General features: G+C 54.1%; 1 protein-coding gene across 1 annotated transcript in view; it reads right to left on the minus strand.

The window, feature by feature from the left end:
* Nucleotides 1-6124: 6124 nt before the first annotated feature.
* The window catches only part of LOC133362748 (fibroblast growth factor receptor 3-like), a gene marked incomplete at its 3' end in the record, with an annotated part of 32744 nt that continues 14935 nt past the window's right edge, over nucleotides 6125-23933 (minus strand). The window contains exons 9-15 of the mRNA XM_061581674.1: nucleotides 22240-22326; nucleotides 22052-22152; nucleotides 17752-17898; nucleotides 17252-17322; nucleotides 13977-14114; nucleotides 11529-11616; nucleotides 6125-6133 (exon numbers count right to left, since the gene is read on the minus strand). Coding sequence (XP_061437658.1) covers nucleotides 6125-6133; nucleotides 11529-11616; nucleotides 13977-14114; nucleotides 17252-17322; nucleotides 17752-17898; nucleotides 22052-22152; nucleotides 22240-22326 — 641 coding nt within the window. The remainder of the gene's footprint in view (nucleotides 6134-11528; nucleotides 11617-13976; nucleotides 14115-17251; nucleotides 17323-17751; nucleotides 17899-22051; nucleotides 22153-22239; nucleotides 22327-23933) is intronic.

A 23933-nucleotide genomic window follows, 5' to 3' on the forward strand; every position in this document is an offset into this window, starting at 1 on the left:
TCCGCGAACAAATGGGCGACAACAACAACAGCAACACAAAAAGAATAATAACACACACTTCCATCGACATATCTAAAAAGGTCGAGCGAAAATTCGCGTTTGTGGCCGGTGTCCCATGCTGTGATCAAAGCCCGGCAAGTGGCGTTGGTGGCCACGCTGCTGCTGCCTGTTTAGCGAGCGCTGCGGCAGGCAAGCGGCGAGGGTTGGTGGGTCACTGAGCAAACGCTGCGAATCTCCCTTCAACGCGGGCGTCGAGGAGGAGGAAGTCGCGCTTCCTTGGCTCGTCGTGAGAAAGGCGGTACAGCCAATGGACTGACCTCCGTCTGTTACCGTCTGTAACGGACGGGGGGGGGGGGGGGGGCAGGGGGTGTCGCTACCATTAACGAGCGTGGGTTTTATTTCGGGTGCTCCACTTTTCTCCCGCTTGTATGACGGACGCCCACATTTAATTGTCTTAAACAAATCTTAAGATGAAATAAGTATAACCCGTAAAAACAAAGTTTTTCACTATAAATCCTTTATATGCGTGGCAGCTAGAGTCCTCTCGTCCTCTGGCTTGAGATGGATGCCACCTATGGGTCAGATGATTGTCAGTATTAAGCAATTGGTAATTAAATATTTAATTTGTTTTCCCTAAACAGTGTAAAATTTTGGAAAAAAAAGTTCACGAAAATTAATTGTCACACACAACGAGTCTGTGTGGAAAATGTCAGCTCGATTGGATCACGGGAAGTGGGGTAAAAAACGACCGACAGATTTGCACGGTCGTAAGCAAGCAAGCAAGCGAACTTAATATAAAGGATTTAAAAAAAGAAGCCGATGAAGCGGCGAGCACCCTCGTGAGAAAGAGCAGTTGGACTCAGCGTTGTTATTACACGTGTACGACACACCGGCTACCTGAGGCAGTGCAACAAGTGGATTGCAGATACAGCTGTGATGTGGAATTTGAGTGTTCTCCCTGAGTATCGATTTTGGTCCAGGCACTGTTTACCGCGGGGGCTAAAACGTTCACCCTGTATTTATGTATTCATGTTAGACAATCATTGGTGACTGGGTTGAGGTTATAAACCCTCTTACACCTGAGAACTTGCTTTACTCACGGGTGGTTGATACTCAGATTCGAACCCAGGCTCCCATCGGTCCCGGGGGCTTGAGTCATTAACCCCCCTCTCCTCCCCTCCCCTCCCACCGGTGCACTCGGCCAGAACGCCGTTGCAAGTTTATAGGACGGGGAAATCGGTTTGGTTGATCATTGACCTTTCAGCCATCAAAAGGTTGCAGCAAATCCTCAGCGCCAAACAAGCGACACAATTTCAGTTGATTAGAAGGGCCGCGGTGGGGGTGGCGTGTAGTGGGAGGGGGTTGTGGGAGGTTACCTCGCCACTGATCCAGCAGTGGCTATGAGACGTTAACTCCCTCGCCACGTGTGCAGGAGGCCGTGGGTTCGATCCCGACCCTGACGCCTGCTGCTGCGTATTTGCAGTTCGCGTGCCTCTCCTTCTCTCCGCGGTCGCGTGGATGTTTCTCCCGGGTCCTCCGTTTAAACAACATCGTGCTGTACTGGCAACGTTAACAATCGCACGATAAGTAAAAACCACACAGCCGCAGCATCGCCCCAAACAGCGGAACCACCGCTGACTAAACCCGCGTGCGCGTGTCAGACTCGCGCAGTGAGAACGGTGGCGACAAATACCAACTGCGATCACACTGGTCAACACACTTTGTCTGGCACGAGGTATTCCAAGGGTTTTAATGTAATTTGGACTTTTGCAGCTGTTCTAGACTAATTTCAGGGTGCTGATTCCAAATCTGGCATCAGTTTTTGTCTATCACATCAGGTTTTTGAGATATCAAATATTTGCATTTTCAATAAAAACTGCGGAAGAAAAATATTAAATAAATGTGGATATCTACATAAAATGATATTCTAAACACACTATCCTAAACATACAGCACCATATTTTAACACTAAAGCAGTCACTGACTCGCAACCACTTGCAATCATAAGTGACAGAGTTAATTTCGAGTAAAATCAATGAAAATGGGGTATGCCGATAGCATAAAAATGAGATGTTATAAAGCAAATCTGAGATCAGATTTGGAATCAGCACCCTGAAATTAGTCTAGAACAGCTGCAAAAGTCCAGGCCAGAAAAACATGTTGTTTTTTGTTGACCAGTGTAATTATTTGATTTCTGAGATGCCGCATCGGAGCCATAGAGCACAGGGTTTGTGTTTTATTGTCGTAGTTTTGTAATGGCTTCGTTCGTGGTGCGTGCCCGTCGTCGTGGTAATGAACACGGCGTGTTGTGTTCACTAAAGACAATTCCGCTCGTGCACAATGTTACAGGAAGCGCAGTTTGAAGTCATTCGGTACAAACTAATTGAATTTAGTCCATGGCCACGTGTATTGGCGGCAGAGAGAAGGAGCGGACCTTGTAACCAATTCAATTCGAGTCGTTCCCCGTCTCCGTTTTTTTGTTAGTTTTGTTAACCAGCCGAGATCCCATTGTCATCTGCAAGGGGTGGGGGAGGGGGGTAAATCCCCAGATCGAGCGCGTTTGTACGCCACAGAATTCGCAAGTACGCGACGGAGTTAGGCAACAGAACTGCCTCTCTCCCGCGGAGACTTGTTTTTTGCTTCGTTACTCGCACATCCCTCTGATCCTCCGAGGGCGCTGGGTCCACACCAACATCTCCCAACCGCAGCCGCTCCGATTCTGCCTTTTATTTTTTTGTGTTGCCGTGAATTTCCGTGGCTTATTTTTTTTTATTTCCCAGCGGATAAAGGATATTTCCCCCCACCGCCCCCCCGTGTCAAAGTGTATAACAGGAGCACTTTTCTAATAAAACATTTTTTTTTTAATAATAATAATCTGTAATTGTGGAGTGCTTTGATGTTGTCTGCCGGCCGTGTCGCCCTTGAAAAGGAGGGCTTGTCAGCTGGTCCGGGCTTTCCTCGTCCAGTGAAACTTCTGAACTTCTGAAAAAAATAGAGCTTCGTAGATCATCGGATTTCTCAAATTTAAAATAAATATTCTGATTCGTATAACTATAGACACACAACGTACGGAGGAGCGCTGTGTCCATGCCCTGCTGCTGGATGAATGCCTCCCCCTCGCCGTGGGCATTGTTTGACCATACTTCACCACGCTGGTCACCGCGGGGATGTGGTGAAAGGCAACCACGATGTGGTTCAGATGTGACTCACCGCTGATGTCAGCAGTGGCCGGGAATTGAAACTCAAGTTGCTGGATTTGCAGCGGAGTGCTGTAAACTAAACTAGAAAATAGTTAAGTTTAGTTTGTGTACATTTTGTAAGTGATTCGATTACCTTTCCTCTACTTAGGACTTCTATTGCGTCTCTGTATCGTTTGTTGTTGGCACGTTCTGACCTGCCCCGACTGGACATCTGTCTAAAAGAGCTTTATCGCTCATCGGATTCCTCCAGTATAAACATTCTGATGGTGTGCGCTAACAACTGCGCCACCGCTCCACGCCGAGCGCTCATGGTGCCAGCTCGTGCATTGTGCGCACACGCGGTGGTCACACACAACAACGCGTCTCATGAAGACAAAACACTCAGCACGTTCGTCAACAATGTTGTGGCCTTAAAATAAAACAAATTAGATGTTGGCCAATGGAATTTGCTGATATCACACACACACACACATACTCTTAGGTTGATTTTCTTTCGGTAAAGCCACGTAGGTAAAAAATTTAAATTAATAAAAGTAAAATAAAATAAAAATCACGACATTTCAGTTTGTACAAACTGAGTTGCAGTGGTGATGGTGGTGGTGATCATGGTGATGATGGTGGGGATGATGGTGGTGATGGTGGTGATGATGGTGGTGGTGATGGTGGTGGTGATGGTGGTGGTGATCATGGTGATGATGGTGGTGATGATGGTGGTGATGGTGGTGATGATGGTGATGATGGTGGTGGTGATGGTGGTAGTGATGGTGGTGGTGATGGTGGTGATGATGGTGGTGGTGATGGTGGTGATGATGGAGGTGGTGATGGTGGTGGTGATGGTGGTGTTGATGGTGGTGATGATGGATGTGGTGATGTTGGAAGTAGAGGTCGTGGTGTTGGTGGACGTTACAGTGGTGGTGGTAATAGTGGAGGTGGTGGTGATGGTAGTGATGGAGGTGGCCTCACCACCACCACCATCACTCACCACCACCACCCTCACCACCATCACTCACCACCACCACCCTCACCACCATCACTCACCACCATCACCCTCACCATCACTCACCACCATCACTCACCACCATCACTCACCACCGTGATGATGATGATGATGAGAGAGATCGAACCCACGACCTCCTGTAGACCAGGCGAGGTGGTCAACATCTCATAGCCACCGTGATGATGATGATGAGAGAGATCGAACCCACGACCTCCTGTAGACCAGGCGAGGTGGTCAACATCTCATAGCCACCGTGATGATGATGATGAGAGAGATCGAACCCACGACCTCCTGTAGACCAGGCGAGGTGGTCAACATCTCATAGCCACCGTGATGATGATGATGAGAGAGATCGAACCCACGACCTCCTGTAGACCAGGCGAGGTGGTCAACATCTCATAGCCACCGTGATGATGATGATGAGAGAGATCGAACCCACGACCTCCTGTAGACCAGGCGAGGTGGTCAACATCTCATAGCCACCGTGATGATGATGATGAGAGAGATCGAACCCACGACCTCCTGTAGACCAGGCGAGGTGGTCAACATCTCATAGCCACCGTGATGATGATGATGAGAGAGATCGAACCCACGACCTCCTGTAGACCAGGCGAGGTGGTCAACATCTCATAGCCACCGTGATGATGATGATGAGAGAGATCGAACCCACGACCTCCTGTAGACCAGGCGAGGTGGTCAACATCTCATAGCCACCGTGATGATGAGAGATCGAACCCACGACCTCCTGTAGACCAGGCGAGGTGGTCAACATCTCATAGCCACACGGAGCCATCGGAACGGATAATTTAATCGATGATAATCGATCATCAGAGAGAGGGAGACACGCAAAACGATGATTATAATCGATGGGAATCGATTAGCAGAGAGAGACGCGCAAACCAACGATTAGAATCGATGAGAATCGAACAAACGATTCCCGGGGACGTCATAACCCGGAGACCATCGCCAAGTTCAAGATGGCGGCACCCAGGTTGGAGGTTGTTGTGGTGGTGGTTGTTGTTATGGTTGTGGTGGTTGTTGTGGTGGTTGTGGTGGTGGTTGTTGTGGTGGTGGTTGTTGTGGTGGTTGTTTGGTGGTGGTTGTTTGTGTGGTGGTGGTGGTTCTTGTTGTGGTGGTTGTTTGTGTGGTGGTGGTTGTTGTGGTGGTTGTTGTGGTGATGGTTGTTGTTGTTTGTGTGGTGGTGGTTGTTGTGGTGGTTGTTGTTTGTGTGGTGGTGGTTGTTGTGGTGGTTGTTGTGATGGTTGTTGTTTGTGTGGTGGTGGTTGTTGTGGTGGTTGTTGGGTTTAACGAGGCTGCATTGTGTGAGGAGCTCACAAATTCTTGAAAGATCTGGTCAAAGTCCCATCAGTGAGCTCCTCCGGCAGGCAAGGCTGCGTTGGCTGGGTCATGTAGCCCGCATGCCCAGCCACCGCATGCCTAAACAGCTTTTGTTCGTACGGATCGAGGGGGCTAAACGGGCGTGGCACGGGCTAGAGAAGAGATGGAGTGATGTGGTACAGGAGGACGTGGAGCTGAGTGGACTTGCCGATGACTGGTACCAGCGGTGTCAAGATCGGCCTCTGTGGAGGAGGCTCGTGAAGGACGCTACTGGGCAGTTGGAGGCAGTCGCCCTCCAACAACAACGGAGGGCGGAGGAGCGACGCTCACAACAACGAGCGGAGCGCCGGGTGGCTAAAGCACAACAAGTTGGCACAGTTGGGGGCACAGGTGGTGCATCAGCCAGTCATCTCGGTCATCTCAGTCTGTCGACCTGTGGCACCTGGGTCTGCCCCGTGACCTCCTGCCAGCGGGCGTTCGACACTTCACGTGGCCTCGGTTCACGTGGCCTGGCACAAGCGTCGTGGTGACATCACCGCCACTTAGTGGCGAATGGCGGTTGCTGTTGTTGTAATGTGTGTGTGTCTGTGTGTAATGTCTACACACACACACGCTCACCTCTCCCCCACTCTCCCCCTCCCAGGCCGAAGGACTTTGTCACCACCATGGCCACCACGGCCCTCCTGTCTGACGCTCCACGCCCTGCTCCTGCTGCTGCTGCCCCTGCTGCTGTCCTGCTGCTGCCCCTGCTGCTGCTGCCCCTGCTGCTGCTGCCCCTGCTCCTGCTGCCCCTGCTGCTGCTGTCCCTGCTGTCCCTGCTGCCCCTGCTACTGCCCCTGCTGTCCCTGCTGCTCCTGCTGCCCCTGCTGCCGCCGCACCACCGCTTGGCTCCCTGCCGCGCCGCTGGTGGTCCGGCTTTGTGGGCGCTCTCGGAGACTGCTTCTTCACCACCAGCACCGCCACCGCTGCCAACACCGCCGGAGGGGGGCGGCAGAGAGAGAGAGGAGGCTTCTCGGTGGGGGAGGGTGGGGGAGGTGGTGGTGTTGGTGGTATTGGCGGTGGTGTTGGCGGTGGTGGTGGTGGCGGTGTTGGCGGTGGCGGTGGTGGCGGTGGTGTTGGCGGTGGTGTTGGCGGTGGTGGTTGTGGTGTTGGCGGTGGTGGTGGTGGCGGTGGTGGTGGTGTTGGCGGTGGTGGTGTTGTTGGCGGTGGTGGTTGTGGTGTTGCCGTTGGTGGCGGTGATTGCGAGCAATCTGACAAGTTGGCGGTGGCGGTTGTGGTGTTGGCGGTGGTGGCGGTGGTGGCGGTGGTGGGGATGTTGCCGTTGGTGGCGGTGATTGCTACCCACACTCACCACCCACACTCACTACCCACACTCACCACCACCCACACTCACCACCCACACTCACCACCACCCACACTCACCACCCACACTCACTACCCACACTCACCACCACCCACACTCACCACCACCCACACTCACTACCCACACTCACCACCACCCACACTCACCACCAACTCACACTCACCACCACCCACACTCACCACCACCTCACACTCACCACCACCCACACTCACCACCACCCACACTCACCACCACACCACACTCACCACCCACACTCACCACGCTCACCACCCACGCTCACCACCACCCACACTCACCACCCACGCTCACCACCACCCACACTCACCACCACCCACACTCACTACCCACACTCACCACCACCCACACTCACCACCCACACTCACTACCCACACTCACCACCACCCACACTCACTACCCACACTCACCACCACCCACACTCACCACCCACACTCACTACCCACACTCACCACCACCCACACTCACCACCCACACTCACCACCACCCACACTCACCACCACCCACACTCACTACCCACACTCACCACCACCCACACTCACCACCCACACTCACTACCCACACTCACCACCACCCACACTCACCACCACCCACACTCACTACCCACACTCACCACCACCCACACTCACCACCCACACTCACCACCACCCACACTCACCACCACCCACACTCACCACCACCCACACTCACCACCACCCACACTCACCATCACCCACACTCACCACCACCCACACTCACCACCCACACTCACCACGCTCACCACCCACGCTCACCACCACCCACACTCACCACCCACGCTCACCACCACCCACACTCACCACCACCCACACTCACCACCCACACTCACCACCCACACTCACCATCACCCACACTCACCACCACCCACACTCACCACCCACACTCACCACGCTCACCACCCACGCTCACCACCACCCACACTCACCACCCACGCTCACCACCACCCACACTCACCACGCACCCTCACCACCCACACCACGCTCACCACCCACGCTCACCACCCCTACCCCAGGCACGCTGTGGAACCTGTCGTGCCACGAGTCTCTGAGGGCTGCGCTGGTGGCGCTTTGCCTCCCGGCGCTGGTGGAGCACGTGCTGGTGCCAGGGAGCGGCTGGAGGAGCAACTTTGGAGACTCGCTCTCCTCGCCCTCCTCACCCTCCTCACCCTCCTCACCCTCCTCGCCCTCCTCGCCCTCCTCACCCTCCTCACCCTCCTCACCCAGCTCGCCCTCCTCACCCAGCTCGCCCGCCTCGCCTTCCGCGGCGTTCTGCAACGCCTTGGCGTGCCTACGGTAAGGGGCGGTGATTTCGTGGTGGACGCGACGGGGAACGCCGCGGTTGACACGACGTCATGCGGTGGACGCGACGGGGAACGTCGGGGGTTCACGTCACGGCGGTGACATTGCAGGGAGTTGAGCTCGGCAGATCCGGACCGACGGCTGAGCACGTGGAAGGGCGAGGGGCTGGTGGACTGCGTGCTGCGCTTCGTCCGCTCGGCACTGAGAGGGCGCAACATCGAGACCAAGGTGACCCCCACAGCGCGATGGGTAGCGGTGGTGTAGCGGTTAGCGCTACGCTGCTCTATGAACCCGGCGGCGGGTCCAAGTGTGTCGAGTCCAACTCGGTCGCAGACGTTGTCTTGGGAGCAACACTCTTCAGCAACACAACACAAGCTACACTTGGGTGTTGACCGCGTGACTAGAGGCTTCTTCAACCCGATGCGGATCTTCATCGCCAGCAACACGAAGAACCCCGAGCCCCTCACTCTTTGGTCTGCATCAGCAGCAGGCCACGCTTTCCCGCCCGTTGACAGACACTTGCGTGGCGTCCGAAACGTCGTGATTTAATTTAGTTTTTATTTTATTTTTCACCTACGTGACTTTACCGAAAACACCAAAGAGTATGAATCATCGCAGTCGCGAAAACTTCAGATCTACAACCCCTCGCCCCGCCCACCTTCTAGATCTTTCCGGCTCTTTCCCGAAGGCTCCCCGAAGGCTCTTGTAGACCACGTGACCGCCCAGCGGCCCCCCGTCCACCGGTGGCCCCCTCCAATATCATCCGGTCACGTGTCGGCAGGTCAACCGGCGTATCGTGCCCCAACGTAACCCTGGCTGGCTGACGCTCCCTCTCGCTCCCTCTCGCTCCCTCGCCGGGAGCCCGCACCGCACGCTGTACACGGTGCCTCCGCGCTGACCAGCGCTCACCCAGGCCCCGCTAGGGCTGGCGGTACTACGCCCAGTGAGCGGGCTGCACGTAATGCCAACACATCATCCGCCGTGGCTTCGTAAGCCCGGCACCACACAGTGACAATCACAGTCACGACACAAGCAAGAACATCTGCTGGACTACATTGTGACGGACCAGTGCATGCGGGCCCATGTCCTTGACACCAGGAGCTGATTTGCCCACTGACCATTGACTTGTCATCTGCAAGATGCGCCTGCCATTCTTCCACTCCGGTGGGGGGTGTACACCCAGGACCCCATTTAAACCCATCGTGGCATGGCCTCAGCTAGCTGATTAAAGTTTCAAGCAAGAATTTCATCATCGCTTGCGGCTAGGGTTGGCATCGCCCCCCACTCCTCATGTCGAGGGGAAATGGGCGAGGTTTAGGACTGTGGCTCATGCAGCTGCAATGGCTACTTTGGGTACACGGTCCATACCTCCTCAGAGACCCTAGCTGACAAAAGAGGTGTTCAGGCTGGCTGAGAAAAAGCGACAGGCCCTCTCTCATCGTCTACAGCATCCCACGTCAGAGAATGAGGAAGCTTACCGCAGCCTTCGCTCGGAGGTTCGGAGAGCCGTGAGGCGCTGCAAGGATGGGTGGTGGTCGTGGGTTACTGAGGAGATGGAGTCTGCCTCAATGGCCTGCGATCACATATCGCTGTTTATTTCCATAAAAAGTAACCTGCAGCGCCATACCTATTACCATCATTAGGGAAACGAACGGTGATCCAATCTCCGACCCCCAGGAACAGGTTTGCAGATTTGCTGAGCATTTTTGTGAGGTCCTGGGGGAGGGGAAATACCCCAGCCTGGAAAACATCATGGCACAAAGTGGGGATGACCCTGCTGAGGCTGCGGTGCCTCAAATATTGGAAGAGGAAGTCACCCCCTGTGAGTGCCTGGCTGAGGTGCCATCTGTTGAGGAAGTACTGAAAGCATTCCATAGCCTGAGACCAGGAAAGGCACCAGGCAGAGATGATCTCCCAAGTGTTGTGTGGTTATTCCTGACACCACTGGAGACTTGTAAATCCACACGGAGACGGAGCTTCATGTAAGGGCTTGCGCCAGTTGTTTTATTAAACACTCTTCACACGACTCTGCTTACACTCTGAGTACTGCTGCACAATCACTGCCTATGCTGCACACCTGACGCCTTCGCCCGTCATGGTGCAGGCGTCGGACCTCTGGCTGCACGTGGAACTGTCTCCCATTACTCCACGCCCCGCCACGGCTCCCCCTCGTCTGCCCCGGGCGGGGGCACGCCGCCATCACCGCCCGGCGACGAGGTTGGGCTTCTAACCCTCGAGCCTTCCTCCTTCGGCGGCGGCGGCTGGGCTGTTCCCGCTGCAGGCACACGTTCCCGTGTCCTATCACACTCCACACCCCAGGGGAAGGGTACTGGGGATTCCTAGCACACCGGTAGGTTACCCTAGCCTGGTGCTAAAAATAGTGTAGTGTATAGTAGTGTGGTGTGTAGTGTATAGTGTAGTGTATATTGTATAGTAGCGTAGTGTATAGTAGCACCACCAGCACCACCACCACCACCACCTCCCTCCTTCACCACCAGCACCACCAGCAACACCACCACGGGGAGTGTCGGCGAATCTCCAGGCGGGCTACATCAGTCCGGCCGTCATGTCCACGTAGTCCTAGCGCACACAGACAAGCAGACCCCCCATTGTGTGGCCTCAAACAGGCTGTCGGAGCAAGTGATGTTCGTGGGTAGAGGTGGAGAGAGATGGGGGAGAGGTGGGGGAGAGATGGGGGAAAGATGGGGGAGAGATGACAAAGACCAAGATCCCCGTGTAGCCTGAACAGACTGTAGGGGCAAGTGCTGTTAGCGAGTAGCAGCACCTATGAAGGCTACCGGCGCTGTGGCACACGAGGGGGTGGGTGGCCAGCACCACGCCCGGCCGCCTTTGTCTCCCCGGCGGCGATGTTTAATACACATACCACGTCAGGTACTCGATTGAGGCTGAGTCGACCTAGTGGAGACCCGGGACCAGAACAGATCATCGCTATCACTGGTGTGAAGAAGATCAACGTTTAGTCCTTTTAAAATAAACATGTCATCATGGCCAAAGCCACCGCCGCCACCACCACCACCACCGCCACCACCACCACCACCGCCACCACTGCCGCCACCACCACCGCCACCACCCGCCGCCACCGCCACCACCACCACCACTTCTCTTCCCTCTACGGCATCCTGCGAGCGTGGTGGCAAGCGGGAGGTCGCAGGTTCGACCCCTACGGCCTGACGACCCCCACGTCTCCATCTCTCTCTCTGCCCCGTGGCCCATGTCGCCCCCCCCCCCCTCCCGGACGGGGCAGCGGTCACCTCGTCACGGCGGCCCCCGTTGGCCACGAGGATCCGCCCCAAGTCGTCCGCCAGCCGCGCGAACGTCGGTCTGTCGCTGGGGACGGTCGCCCAGCACTCGCTCATCGTCGCGTGTCTGCGCACGGCGACACGCGAGTCAAGTTCAACACGCGCCGTGCGTGTACACCGTGCGCACGGCGTACACGCAATGTGCACAGACATGCAGCTACTACATTTACAATCATAGAGTAGTGTATAGTGTAGTGTATAGTGTAGTGGATAGAGTAAACCCACTACTGTATTTACAATTATAGAGTAGTGTATAGTGTAGTGTATAATGTAGTGGATAGAGTAAACCCGCTACTGTATTTACAAGTATAGTGTAGTGTATAGTGTAGTGTACAGAGTAAACCCACTACTGTATTTACAATTATAGTGTAGTGTATAGTGTAGTGTACAGAGTAACCCCACTACTGTATTTACAAGTATAGTGTAGTGTATAGTGTAGTGTGTAGTGTATAGTGTAGTGTATAATGTAGTGTATAGAGTAAACCCACTACTGTATTTACAATTATAGTGTAGTGTATAGTGTAGTGTATAGTGTAGTGTATAGAGCAGGGGTCCTCAAACTTTTCAAACAGGGGGCCAGTTCACTGTCCCTCAGATCGTTGGAGGGCCGGACTATAGTTACAAAAAAAAACTATGAACAAATTCCTATGCACACTGCATATATCTTATTTTGAAGTGAAGAAACAAAACGGGAACAAATACAATATTTAAAATGAAGAACAAGTACGTTAAATCAACAAACTTGCCAGTATTTCAATGGGAACTATGGGCCTGCTTTTGGCTAATGAGATGGTCAATGTCCGGTTCCATATTTGTCACTGCTAGTCGTAACAAGTGATGCAAGTGTGCAACCATTAGTCTAGATCTGGTTGGAGATTTCAAATGTTTCATTCTGGAAAAAGTCTGTTCACAGACATAAGTGCTGCCAAAGATGGTTGCCATTTTGAGTGCATGGTTCCTGAGATGAGGATATGTCTCAGAGGGGAGAGATGCATATCAAGAGGAATTTAGCATATTTATGGGAAATGCAGGAATGTGATTAGTACTACATATGCAGCACGGACATATGTAGTACTAATAACATTCCTGCATTTCCCATAAATATGCTAAATTCCTCTTGATATGCAAATTCTTTTGTCAAGGCGCCCTTTCCCCCGCTTCCAACCCAGCTTATATATGCTCCAAGCTCGTGTGCTGTTTCATTCAGACGCTGTCTCCCCAACAGACCTGGTTTTCACCTGAGGACGGCTGCTTGCGTTGTGGCCGAAACGTCGTGAGAATTATTTTATTACTTCCCTTCTATGTGACTTTACCGAAAGAACCAAGAAGATGAATCCCTGCAGTCACGAAAGCTTTAAATCGAAAGATATCCTCTCCTGTAGTTGTTCCATTGATGCTTTGCAGTGCAGCAAGCTCTTCTGTGACTTCGAAATAGTCATTCGTCCCACGAATAAAAATTAGAAGTTGTGCAGAATCACGAACATCATTGCTTTCGTCGAGTGCCAAGGAAAAATAGGAAAGTTTTTTTGTGGAGTTTTGCAAATGCTGATGCAAATTGTCTCCCATTTCTTCAATCCTCCGTGTAATTGTAGGTCCTGAAAGACTCACTGTACTAAATAAATCGGCCTTCTCTGGACACATCTCTTTGGCAACAGAAAGAAGGCATTCTTTAACAAATTCTCCCTCCACGAATGGTCTGCCAGTGCACGCTATTAGCTTGGCAACTTAAAAACTTGCTCGCAGTGATGAAATATTTAGCTGCTTCTGCTTCACAAAAGTATTTTGCTGAGTTGCCAATGTATTTTTCAGTTTTAATATTTTATCTTTTCTCACTTCTCCGACCAAACAAGCATATTTATCTTTATGTTGAGTTTCATAGTGTCGACGTAAATTGTATTCTTTGAACACAGACACTATATTCTGGCATATCAGACACACAGCTCTTTCCTTGTACTGCATGAAAAAGTAATCATAAGTCCACTGTTCTTTGAATATCCTACACTCCGAGTCAATTTTTCTCTTTCTTGACATCATTGTTTCCTAGGGAGTCAAAATTGCTATTAGTAAAATACCAATATATATACAGCGCTACAAAAACAATATACCAGCAATAACTTTGCCCACACAGAGACTTACAGACTGTACTGCCCATCAATGCAGTCTGATTGGGGGGAACTCCGCCCCCTCTCCCTCTTCCACCAATGACCGTCCTTCTCATGTATAAAAAAAGTAACAGACAGGCAGCGGCGGCAAAAACACCCAGCGGGCCGGATAAATGTCCTCGGCGGGCCGCATGTGGCCCGCGGGCCGTAGTTTGAGGACCCCTGGTATAGAGTAATAATAACAACAACATCAACGAACGACGCTCCTGTAGGTAACATGACGTCATCGTCGTAGTCGTCGTTGCGATCTCCGATTCCTACTCACAGCTCGTCGGAGCAGAGGGCAGGCCGCTCCATGCGGTAGCCGTCACCGAGCAGCTTGAAAAGCTTTTCCACGGGGACGCCCGGGTACGGAGAGCCCCCCAGGGTGAAGATCTCCCACAGCAGCACCCCGTAGGACCACCTGCACACACATACGCACAAACACGCGCACACATGCAAATGCATGCACAACCACACACACACGCATACACATGCATGCTCACGCACGTACACAACAACAACAACCGCCATTCGCCACTAAGTGGTAGTGACATCACCACGGCGCTTGTGCCAGGCCATGTGCACCTTGAGGCCACGTGAATTGTCGAACGCCCGCTGGCAGGAGGTCACGGGGCAGACCCAGCAGGTGCCACGGGTCGACTGACTGAGATGACCGAGATGACTGGCTGATGCACCACCTGTGCCCCCGACTGCCAACTTGCTGTGCTTTAGACATCCGGCGCTCCGCTCGTTGTTGTGAGCGTCGCTCCTCCGCTCTCCGTTGTTGTTGGAGGGCGACTGCCTCCAACTGCCCAGTAGCGTCCTTCACGAGCCTCCTCCACTGAGGCCGATCTTGACACCGCTGGTACCAGTCATCAGCAAGTCCACTCAGCTGCACGTCCTCCTGTACCACATCACTCCATCTCATCTCTAGCCCGTGCCGCGCCCGTTTAGCCCCCTCAATTCGGCCGAACAAAAGCTGTTTAGGCAAGCGTAGATAAGGGAGGGAATGACTGGCCGAGAAGGCCTGAAGCTTCGTGCGGAGCCGGTCATAAGCACACTGCCCAGGTATGGGAAACTCTCCACTCTCTGCACAACTGCCCTATCACCAATTGGGAGTTGTGGGGGTGGAGTGTCCAATGGTACAAAATACCCAGGCAGGTGCTGATGGTAAGGCTCCACCTCTTAGTGGCACACTCCAGTTTCAGCAGAAGCATCTCTAACTTCTCCTTTGAATGAGCAGCAATTACCAAATCATCGGCATACGTAACATGGTTGAGCAATAGGGAGCCATCCCTTGACCAAACCCGGGCATCGAATAGCCTCCCATTGCATCTGTACCACATGGAAATTCCTCCGGTACAGCTACTGAATGTTTCACGAACTACGTGGTTGAAATAGATGTTACATAATGTGGGAGCCAGAGGACATCCCTGTCGCACCCTAAAGTAAACAGCGAATGTCTCCGACTCCCGGCCACGTAGTTTTACCCGGGCCCGCTCACCATCATGAAGGTCCTTAATGATCGCGAGCAGAGGGTCAGGTACTCCGAAAGCACGAAGAACAACCCAGAGCCCATGCCTACTGATAGTATCATAGACCTTGACCGGGTCAATAAAGCAGAGATGTAGGTATTGTTGGAATTCCATCCACCTCTGCTGTAGCAGACAGACAGAAAATATGGCATCTGTGCAGGACCGGCCTTTCCTGAAACCACATTGGGGCTCCTCAAGCCTCTCCTCAGCGTGCCTAGCAAGGCGATGTTGAATAATCCTTGCCAGGACCTTTCCCGGCACACTGAGGAGTGAGATGCCCCTGTAGTTGTTACAGTCTGTGCGGTCCCCCTTCTTAAAGAGTGGGACCACCAGGGCATCCTTCCAATCCTGCGGAACCCATCCATTGGTCCAGACTGTCGTTATGATGTCATGTAGGGCAGTCTGTGCACAAACGCCACTCTCCCTCAGCATGTCGCTTGGGAGATGATTTTTGCCCGGTGCCTTTCCTGGTCTGACTCTGGATCGCCTTCAGTACTTCCTCAACAGATGGCACCTCAGCCAGCAACTCACAGGGGGTGACTTCTTCCTCCAATATTTGAGGCACCGCAGCCTCAGCAGGGTTATCCCCACTTTGCCCCATGATGTTTTCCAGGCTGAGGAATTTCCTCTCCCCCAGGATCTCAAAAATTCTCAGAAAATCTGCAAACCTGTTCCTGGGGGGTCAGAGATTCCCCTAATGATGGTAATAGGTGTGGCACTGTAGGTGACTTTTTTGATGGAGTTAAATAGTGATTTGTGATCGTGGGCCACTGAAGAAGACTCCATCTCCTCAGCAACCCGTGACCACCACCCATTCTTGCAGCGCCTCACGGCTCTCCGAACCTCCGAGCGAAGGCTGCGGTAAGCCTCTTCATTCTCTGACGTGGAATGCTGTCGACGATTAGAGTGGGCCTGTCGCTTTTTCTCAACCATCCTGAACTCCTCCTCTGTCAGCAGTGTGTCTGCTGACGTCACGCTCCCCCCCCCCCAAACCCTCCGCGTAGGCCGTGTGTTAACCCAAGTCTCAGGCGAAGCCGGGTAGTAAAGCGAGTATTTGTATAATTGGCTAAGATGTGATTATTGCTGTGTTTTGTGATACTATTATTCTTCTCATTTCTTTCTTATTTTTTTTATTTTCTCTCTATTTTTACTTACGACTGACCTTCATATATGACCAAATACCCATCCCAAACGGCGTTAAAAACACAAAAAGAACCAATAAAAAAAAACTTCTCGCAGTGATCTCGCAGTGATCTTTGTATCTCAAAAACCCCCTGGCTGGAGGTGAGTGAGGGGACCAAAACAATGTACGCGGTTTTTCCAGATCGTGGGGGGCCCGCGCCCTTAACCCCCGAGATGTGGAAGGGTCGACCGTATACAGCGGTAGCAGGCAGTGTCAGGGTCTGGATGGAACCCACGACCTCCTGCGTACCAGCCGAGGTAGTCAACGTGTCACAGCCACTCACACAGGCAGTGTCAGGGTCTGGATGGAACCCACGACCTCCTGCGTACCAGCCGAGGTAGTCAACGTGTCACAGCCACTCACACAGGCAGTGTCAGGGTCTAGATGGAACCCACGACCTCCTGCGTACCAGCCGAGGTAGTCAACGTGTCACAGCCACTCACACAGGCAGTGTCAGGGTCTAGATGGAACCCACGACCTCCTGCGTACCAGCCGAGGTAGTCAACGTGTCACAGCCACTCACACAGGCAGTGTCAGGGTCTGGATGGAACCCACGACCTCCTGCGTACCAGCCGAGGTAGTCAACGTGTCACAGCCACTCACACAGGCAGTGTCAGGGTCTGGATGGAACCCACGACCTCCTGCGTACCAGCCGAGGTAGTCAACGTGTCACAGCCACTCACACAGGCAGTGTCAGGGTCTGGATGGAACCCACGACCTGTGTACCAGCCGAGGTAGTCAACGTGTCACAGCCACTCACACAGGCAGTGTCAGGGTCTAGATGGAACCCACGACCTCCTGCGTACCAGCCGAGGTAGTCAACGTGTCACAGCCACTCACACGTCGCTCCGCTGTGTGTAGACGCGGTGCAGCAACGCCTCCGGTGCCATCCACTTCACCGGCAGGCGTCCCTGGAGGGGCGACAGGTGACGAGGGGAGGTCAACGACGCACAGCCTGACCCTTGACCCTTGACCCACCACCACCACCCTTTTATCCACCACCACCCTCTCCCCTACCTCCCTCTCTTTTCTTTTTTACGATCAGAGGAAACAAGAAGATGCTCGGTGTAGTCGGCACTTTGCTTCGTTCATCATTTCGTAATTTTTTTCAATGTTTTGCTTATGTGCCCCCCCTCTTCTTTTTTTCAAATGAAAGATTTCATGAAAGATTCTCTCTCTTCTCTCTCCCCCCCCCCCTTCCCCGGGCATGACCACCGCCACCACCACCACCTCCTCCACCGCCACCACCGCCACCACCTCCACCACCGCCACCACCACCACCCTCCACCACCGCCTCCACCGCCGCCACCGCCGCCACCACCGCCACCACCGCCACTCACGGCAGCAGTCTTGTGCTGGTAGTAGTAGTCACGTTCGCCGCCCACGTCGCGGGTGAGGCCCAGATCAGCGATTTTCACCGAATAGCCGCCACCAACTCCGCCGTCAACGACGAGGACGTTCCTGGCCGCCAGGTCCCGGTGAACGCACTGTGACACCGACACACACGGTGCGTGGGTAGGTGTGTGTGGGTAGGAGATGTGTGTGGGTAGGGGTGTGTGGGTAGGAGATGTGTGTGTAGGGGTGTGTGGGTAGGGGTGTGTGGGTAGGTGTGTGTGGGTAGGGGTGTGTGGGTAGGGGTGTGTGGGTAGGGGTGTGTGGGTGCCGGACGGGCAACTCTGTCATGGACAGTGCTGTGGGGGGAGGGCCAATGCCGATTGGCCTCTCCCGTCATGGCGTCTGCGACCACCACAGTGGCTAAACGGGGGCTCTGGACGGGTGCAATGGGTTGGTAACCCCTCCACCTTCAATTAATTACCACTAAACCACAAATTAAATATGTAACTAATAAGTTTGTGGCGCAGGCCATGGGGGGGGGACAGGTGTCTATGACGTCTCCTGGCCAAACCCCAATTGTCGGAACCAGGAGATTGAATCTTCACCCTTGGGGCTTCTCCAGAAACAACGAAAAACCACTTCGTGTGGCGAGGTGGAATGTTCGAACACTCACTGCGGAGGAGAGGCTGCCACTCCTTTGTCGGGAGCTGGACCGGTACCGCCTGGATCGTTGTGGCATTCAGGAGGTCCGGTGGACCGGTCCTGGCTCCTGCCACCATAAGGGGTGGACAGTCCTTTACTCGGGGCAGGAGACTGCCAAACAACAGGGTCTGGCTCTTCTTCTGAACAAAAAAATGAAGGGGGCGTGGGAGCATGGCGGTGAGGTGTGGGAAGCTGTAAGCCCCAGGCTACTGTGGGCTCGCCTTCCCATCAACCGGAGACGAGGAGTGGTGGTCGTGGTTACTTATGCTCCCACCGAACACGAACATCCGTGGAGGGATGCAGGCAAAGCCGATGAGTCAAATGCCTTCTATGACCTCCTGTCACAGGTGCTGGCTAGATTGGCCACTCGGGATAGAGTCATCTTGTTGGGTGACTTCAATGCCTGAGTTGGTCATGATGCTGGCAGCTGATCTGGAGTGATTAGAAGGCATGGGCCAGATCAGCTCAATAACAACGGTAGGAGGCTGCTAGATTTTTGTGCAGCCCATGGGCTTGTAATTACCAACACGCTCTTCCGGCATTGGCGCATCCACACAACATCATGAATGCATGACGGGTCCAAGCAAAAACATCTGCTGGTCTACATAGTGACGGACCAGCGGATGCGAGCCCATGTCCTTGACACCAGGACCTACCGTGGAGCTGATATGCCCTCTGACCATCGACTAGTCATCTGTAAGATGCGCCTGCCATTCTTCCACTCCGGTGGTGGGTGTACACCCAGGACCCCCTTCCAACCTAAAGTGGCCTGGTCTCAGCTGATGAAAGTTGCAAGTGAGAATTTCATCATTGCTTGCAGATGGGGTTGGCATCGTCCCAACTCCTCCTGATGTCGAGGGTTAATGGGCGAGGTTTAGGACTGTGGCTCATGCAGCTGCAATGGGTGCTTTGGATACGCGGTCCAGACCTCTCCAGAGACCCTGGCTGACAGAGGAGGTATTCAGGATAGTTGAGAAAAAGCGACATGCCCACTCTAATCGTCGACAGCATCCCACGTCAGAGAATGAGGAGGCTTACCGCAGCCTTCGCTCGGAGGTTCGGAGAGCCGTGAGGCGCTGCAAGGATGGGTGATGGTTATGGGTTGCTGAGGAGACGGAGTCTGCCTGAGTGGCTCACGATCACAAATCACTATTTAACTCCATCAAAAAAGTTATCTGCAGCGCCACACCTATTTCCATCATTAGGGGAAAAAACGTTGATCCAATCTCCGACCCCCAGGAACAGGTTTGCAGATTTGCTGAGCATTTCTGTGAGGTCCTGGGGGAGGGGAAATCCCTCAGCCAGGAAAACATCATGGCGCAAAGTGGGGATAACCCTGCCGAGGCTGCGGTGCCTCAAATATTGGAGGAAGAGGTCACCCCCTGTGAGTGGCTGGCTGAGGTGCCATCTGTAGAGGAAGTACTGAAGGCGATCCGGAGTCTGAGACCAGGACAGGCACCGGGCAGAGATAATCTCCCAAGCGAAATGCTGAGGGAGGGTGGCGTTTGTGCACAGACTGCCCTACATGATATCATAAAAAAAAAGTCTTGACCACTGGACGGGTTCCGGAGGATTGGAAGGATGCCCTGGTGGTCTCCCTCTTTAAGAAGGGGGACGACACAGACTGTAACAACTACAGGGGCATCTCACTCCTGTGTGCCGGGAAAGGTCCAGGCAAGGATTATTCAACATCGCCTTGCTAGACACACTGAGGAGAGGCTTGCGAGCCCCAATTCGGTTTCAGGAAAGGGCGGTCCTGCACAGATGCCATATTTTCTGTCTGTCTGGTACAGCAGAGGTGTAGGGAATTCCAACAAGACCTACATCTCTGCTTTATTGACCTGGTCAAGGCCTATGATACCATCAGGAGGCCTGGGCTCTGGGTTGTTCGTGCTTTCGGAGTCCCTGATCCACTGCTCACGATCATTAAGGACCTTCATGATGGTGAGTGGGCCCGGGTAAAACTACGTGGCCGGGAGTCGGAGACATTCGCTGTTTATTTTGGGGTGCGACAGGGATGTCCTCTGGCTCCCACATTATGTAACATCTATTTCGACCACGTAGTTCGTGAAACCTTCAGTAGCTGTACCGGAGGAATTTACATGTGGTACAGATACAATGGGAGGCTGATTGATGCCCAGGTGCGGTCAAGGGATGGCTCCCTATTGCTCAACCATGTTATGTATGCCGATGATCTGGTAATAGCTGCTCACTCAGAAGAGGAGTTGGAGGCACTGCTGCTGGAACTGGAGCGTGCCACTAAGATGTGGGGACTTATCATCAGCCCCACCAAAACTAAGCACCTGCCTGGGTATTTTGTACCATCGGACACTCCACCCCTACAACTCCCAACTGGTCTTGGGGCAGTTGTGCAGAGAGTGGAGAGTTTCCCATACCTGGGCAGTGTGCTCATGACCGGCTCCGGTTTGACAGCAGAGGTCTCACTCCGAATCAGTCGAGCGGCAATATCTTTTCATTGGTTGCATACCGCTGTGTGGAAGCTACCTGGTCTGTCGCTCCGCACGAAACTTCAGGTCCTCTCGGCCACAGCCATTCCCTCCTTTCTCTACGCTTGCGAAACATGGACCCCCCTAATGGAGCATCTTCACCGGTTAGAAATATTTAGGCTGGCCTGCCTACGATCCATCCTGGGTTTAACCAGGCTGGATTGTGTGAGGAGCTCATATATCCTTGAAAGATCTGGACGAAGTCCCATCGGTGAGCTCCTCCGGTAGGCAAGACTGTTGGCTGGGCCATGTCGCCCGCATGCCCAGCCACCGCATGCCTAAACAGCTTTTGTTCGGCCTGGATTGAGGGGGCTAAACGGGCGCAACACTGGGCTAAAGAAGAGATGGAGTGATGTGGTACAGGAGGACGTGGAGCTGAGTAGACTTGCCGATGACTGGTACCAGCGGTGTCAAGATCGGCCTCTGTTGAGGAGGCTCGTGAAGGACGCTACTGGGCAGTTGGATGCAGTCGCCCTCCAACAACAACGAAGGGCAGAGGAGCGACGCTCACAACAACGAGCGGAGCACCGGGTGGCTAAAGCGCAGCCAATTGGTACAGTAGGGGGCACAGGTGGTGCATCAGCCAGTCATCTCGGTCATCTCAGTCAGTCAACCCGTGGCACCTGGGTCTGCCCCGTGACCTCCTCGACATTTCACGTGGCCTCAAGGTGCACATGGCCTGGCACAAGCGTCGTGGTGACGTCACCGCCACTTAGTGGCGAATGGCGGTTGTTGTTGTTGTTCTAGATTTGAAGCTTTCGTGACTGCAAGGATTCATACTCTAAGTTTATTCAGTAAAGTCACGTAGGTAGAAAATGAAATTTAAATTAATAAAAATAAAATAATAAAAATCACGACGTTTTGGAGGCAACACAAGTCTCCGTCGTCTGGTGGGACCGTCACAGCCAGACTTGCTGTATCAAGTGAGGCAGGGATTCCAAGATGCAAGTTCTTAACTTGTATTTAAGATTTTTATTATTTTTATTAATTTTAATTAAATTTTTTACCTACGTGACTTTACTGAGAAAACGAAGAGTATGTTGTTGTTGTTGAGTGGGTAGATGTGCGTGCGTGTGGGCGGGTGTCGTCGCTGCACCTTCTTAGAGGTGAGGTACTCCATGCCGCGTGCCACCTGGCAGGCGAAGGCCACCAGCTGCAGCATGGAGAGCGTTTCGCCCTTCACCTCGTCGCCACCACCACCGCCACCACCGCCACCACCGCCACCACCGCCGCCGCCACCGCCACCACCGCCACCACCGCCGGCTCCGTAGCCGCCACGCGCCGTGCACTCTGCGCCGGGCGTGCGGTGTGCACGCAGGAAGTCGCGCAGATTCCCCTTGGCCGCAAACTCAACGATCACGAGCAGGGGGCCTGGGAGAGTTGGGGGGGGGAAGGGGCACAGTGAGATGTTAACTACCTCGCCTGGTATACAGGAGGTCGCGAGTTCAATTCCAACTCTGACGATGCCTGCTGCTGCTGTTGTATATGTGGAGTCTGCGTGTCTCTTTATCATCATCACGATGGCTATGCGATGTTTACTACCTCGCCTGGTATACAGGAGGTCGCGAGTTCAATTCCAACTCTGACGATGCCTGCTGCTGCTGCTGTATATTTGGAGTCTGTGTGTCTCTTTATCATCATCACGGTGGCTATGAGATGTTAACTACCTTGCCTGGTACACAGGAGGTCGTGCGTTCGATCCAGATGGATTTTTATTTCCTCCGTGTCCTACGGTTTTTCCCCTTTTCACATTTGGAATCGACGTCGCTACTAATGTCCACCAGAAATCGTCCGTGATGGCCAGGTGGCTTCCGGAACAAGAGCAACGCAGCTCGAGGGGGGGGGGGGGGGGGGTCTTGCCTGACGACATACAAACTAGTGAGCAGCGGCGGGCAAGTCGCTCTCAACAGCAAACGTCACTGGGGCTGCCGCTGTCAAGCAAAGCGGCTTGAGCTGCCGTGAGTGGTGGCGGCGGCGGCCAGGGGTCGCTGCTGAAGAGGAGCCACACAGGCAGCGGAGCGGAGGCCTCGCCTGCTGCTCGAATTGTCTACAAGTTCGTGTTGGTTTCATTGGCTTCGAAATAGAGAGGGGGACGGGGAGGTGCAATGATCACAATCCCGAGTCACCAAGAAGACGACCCAACTCTCGGCTTTGCCAAAATCACTCGCGAAGCCAAATTAGTCCACAAGGTGAAGAGTTCATCGCCATCACGAGGGAGGGGGGCTGCTCACCCCCCCACTCACCACCCCCCCCACTCACCACCCACACTCACCACCCCCCCCACGCTCACCACCCACACTCACCACCCCCCCACACTCACCACCCACACTCACCACCCCCCCACACTCACCACCCACACTCACCACCCCCCCCCCCACACTCACCACCCACACTCACCACCCCCCCGCTCACCACCCCCCCACGCTCACCACCCACACTCGCCACCCACGCTCACCACCCCCCCCACACTCACCACCCACGCTCACCACCCCCCCCACTCACCACCCCCCCGCTCACCACCCCCCCACTCACCACCCCCCCGCTCACCCCCCCCCACACTCACCACCCCCCCACACTCACCACCCCCCCCCCCCCCGCTCACCACCCCCCACACTCACCACCCCCCCCCACACTCACCACCCCCCCACACTCACCACCCCTCCCACGCTCACCACCCACACTCACCACCCCCCCCACGCTCACCACCTCCCCCCACACTCACCACCCCCCCACACTCACCACCCACCCCCCCACACTCACCACCCCCCCCCCCCACGCTCACCACCCCCCCACACTCACCACCCACGCTCACCACCCACGCTCACCACCCCCCCGCACTCACCACCCACACTCACCACCCACGCTCACCACCCCCCCACACTCACCACCCCCCCACACTCACCACCCACGCTCACCACCCCCCCACACTCACCACCCACACTCACCACCCCCCCACACTCACCACCCACACTCACCAC

This window comes from Lethenteron reissneri, unplaced genomic scaffold, assembly GCF_015708825.2.
Source record: "Lethenteron reissneri isolate LAM-NWPU_2019-01 unplaced genomic scaffold, ASM1570882v1 scaffold_1603, whole genome shotgun sequence".
Lineage (NCBI taxonomy): Eukaryota > Metazoa > Chordata > Hyperoartia > Petromyzontiformes > Petromyzontidae > Lethenteron > Lethenteron reissneri.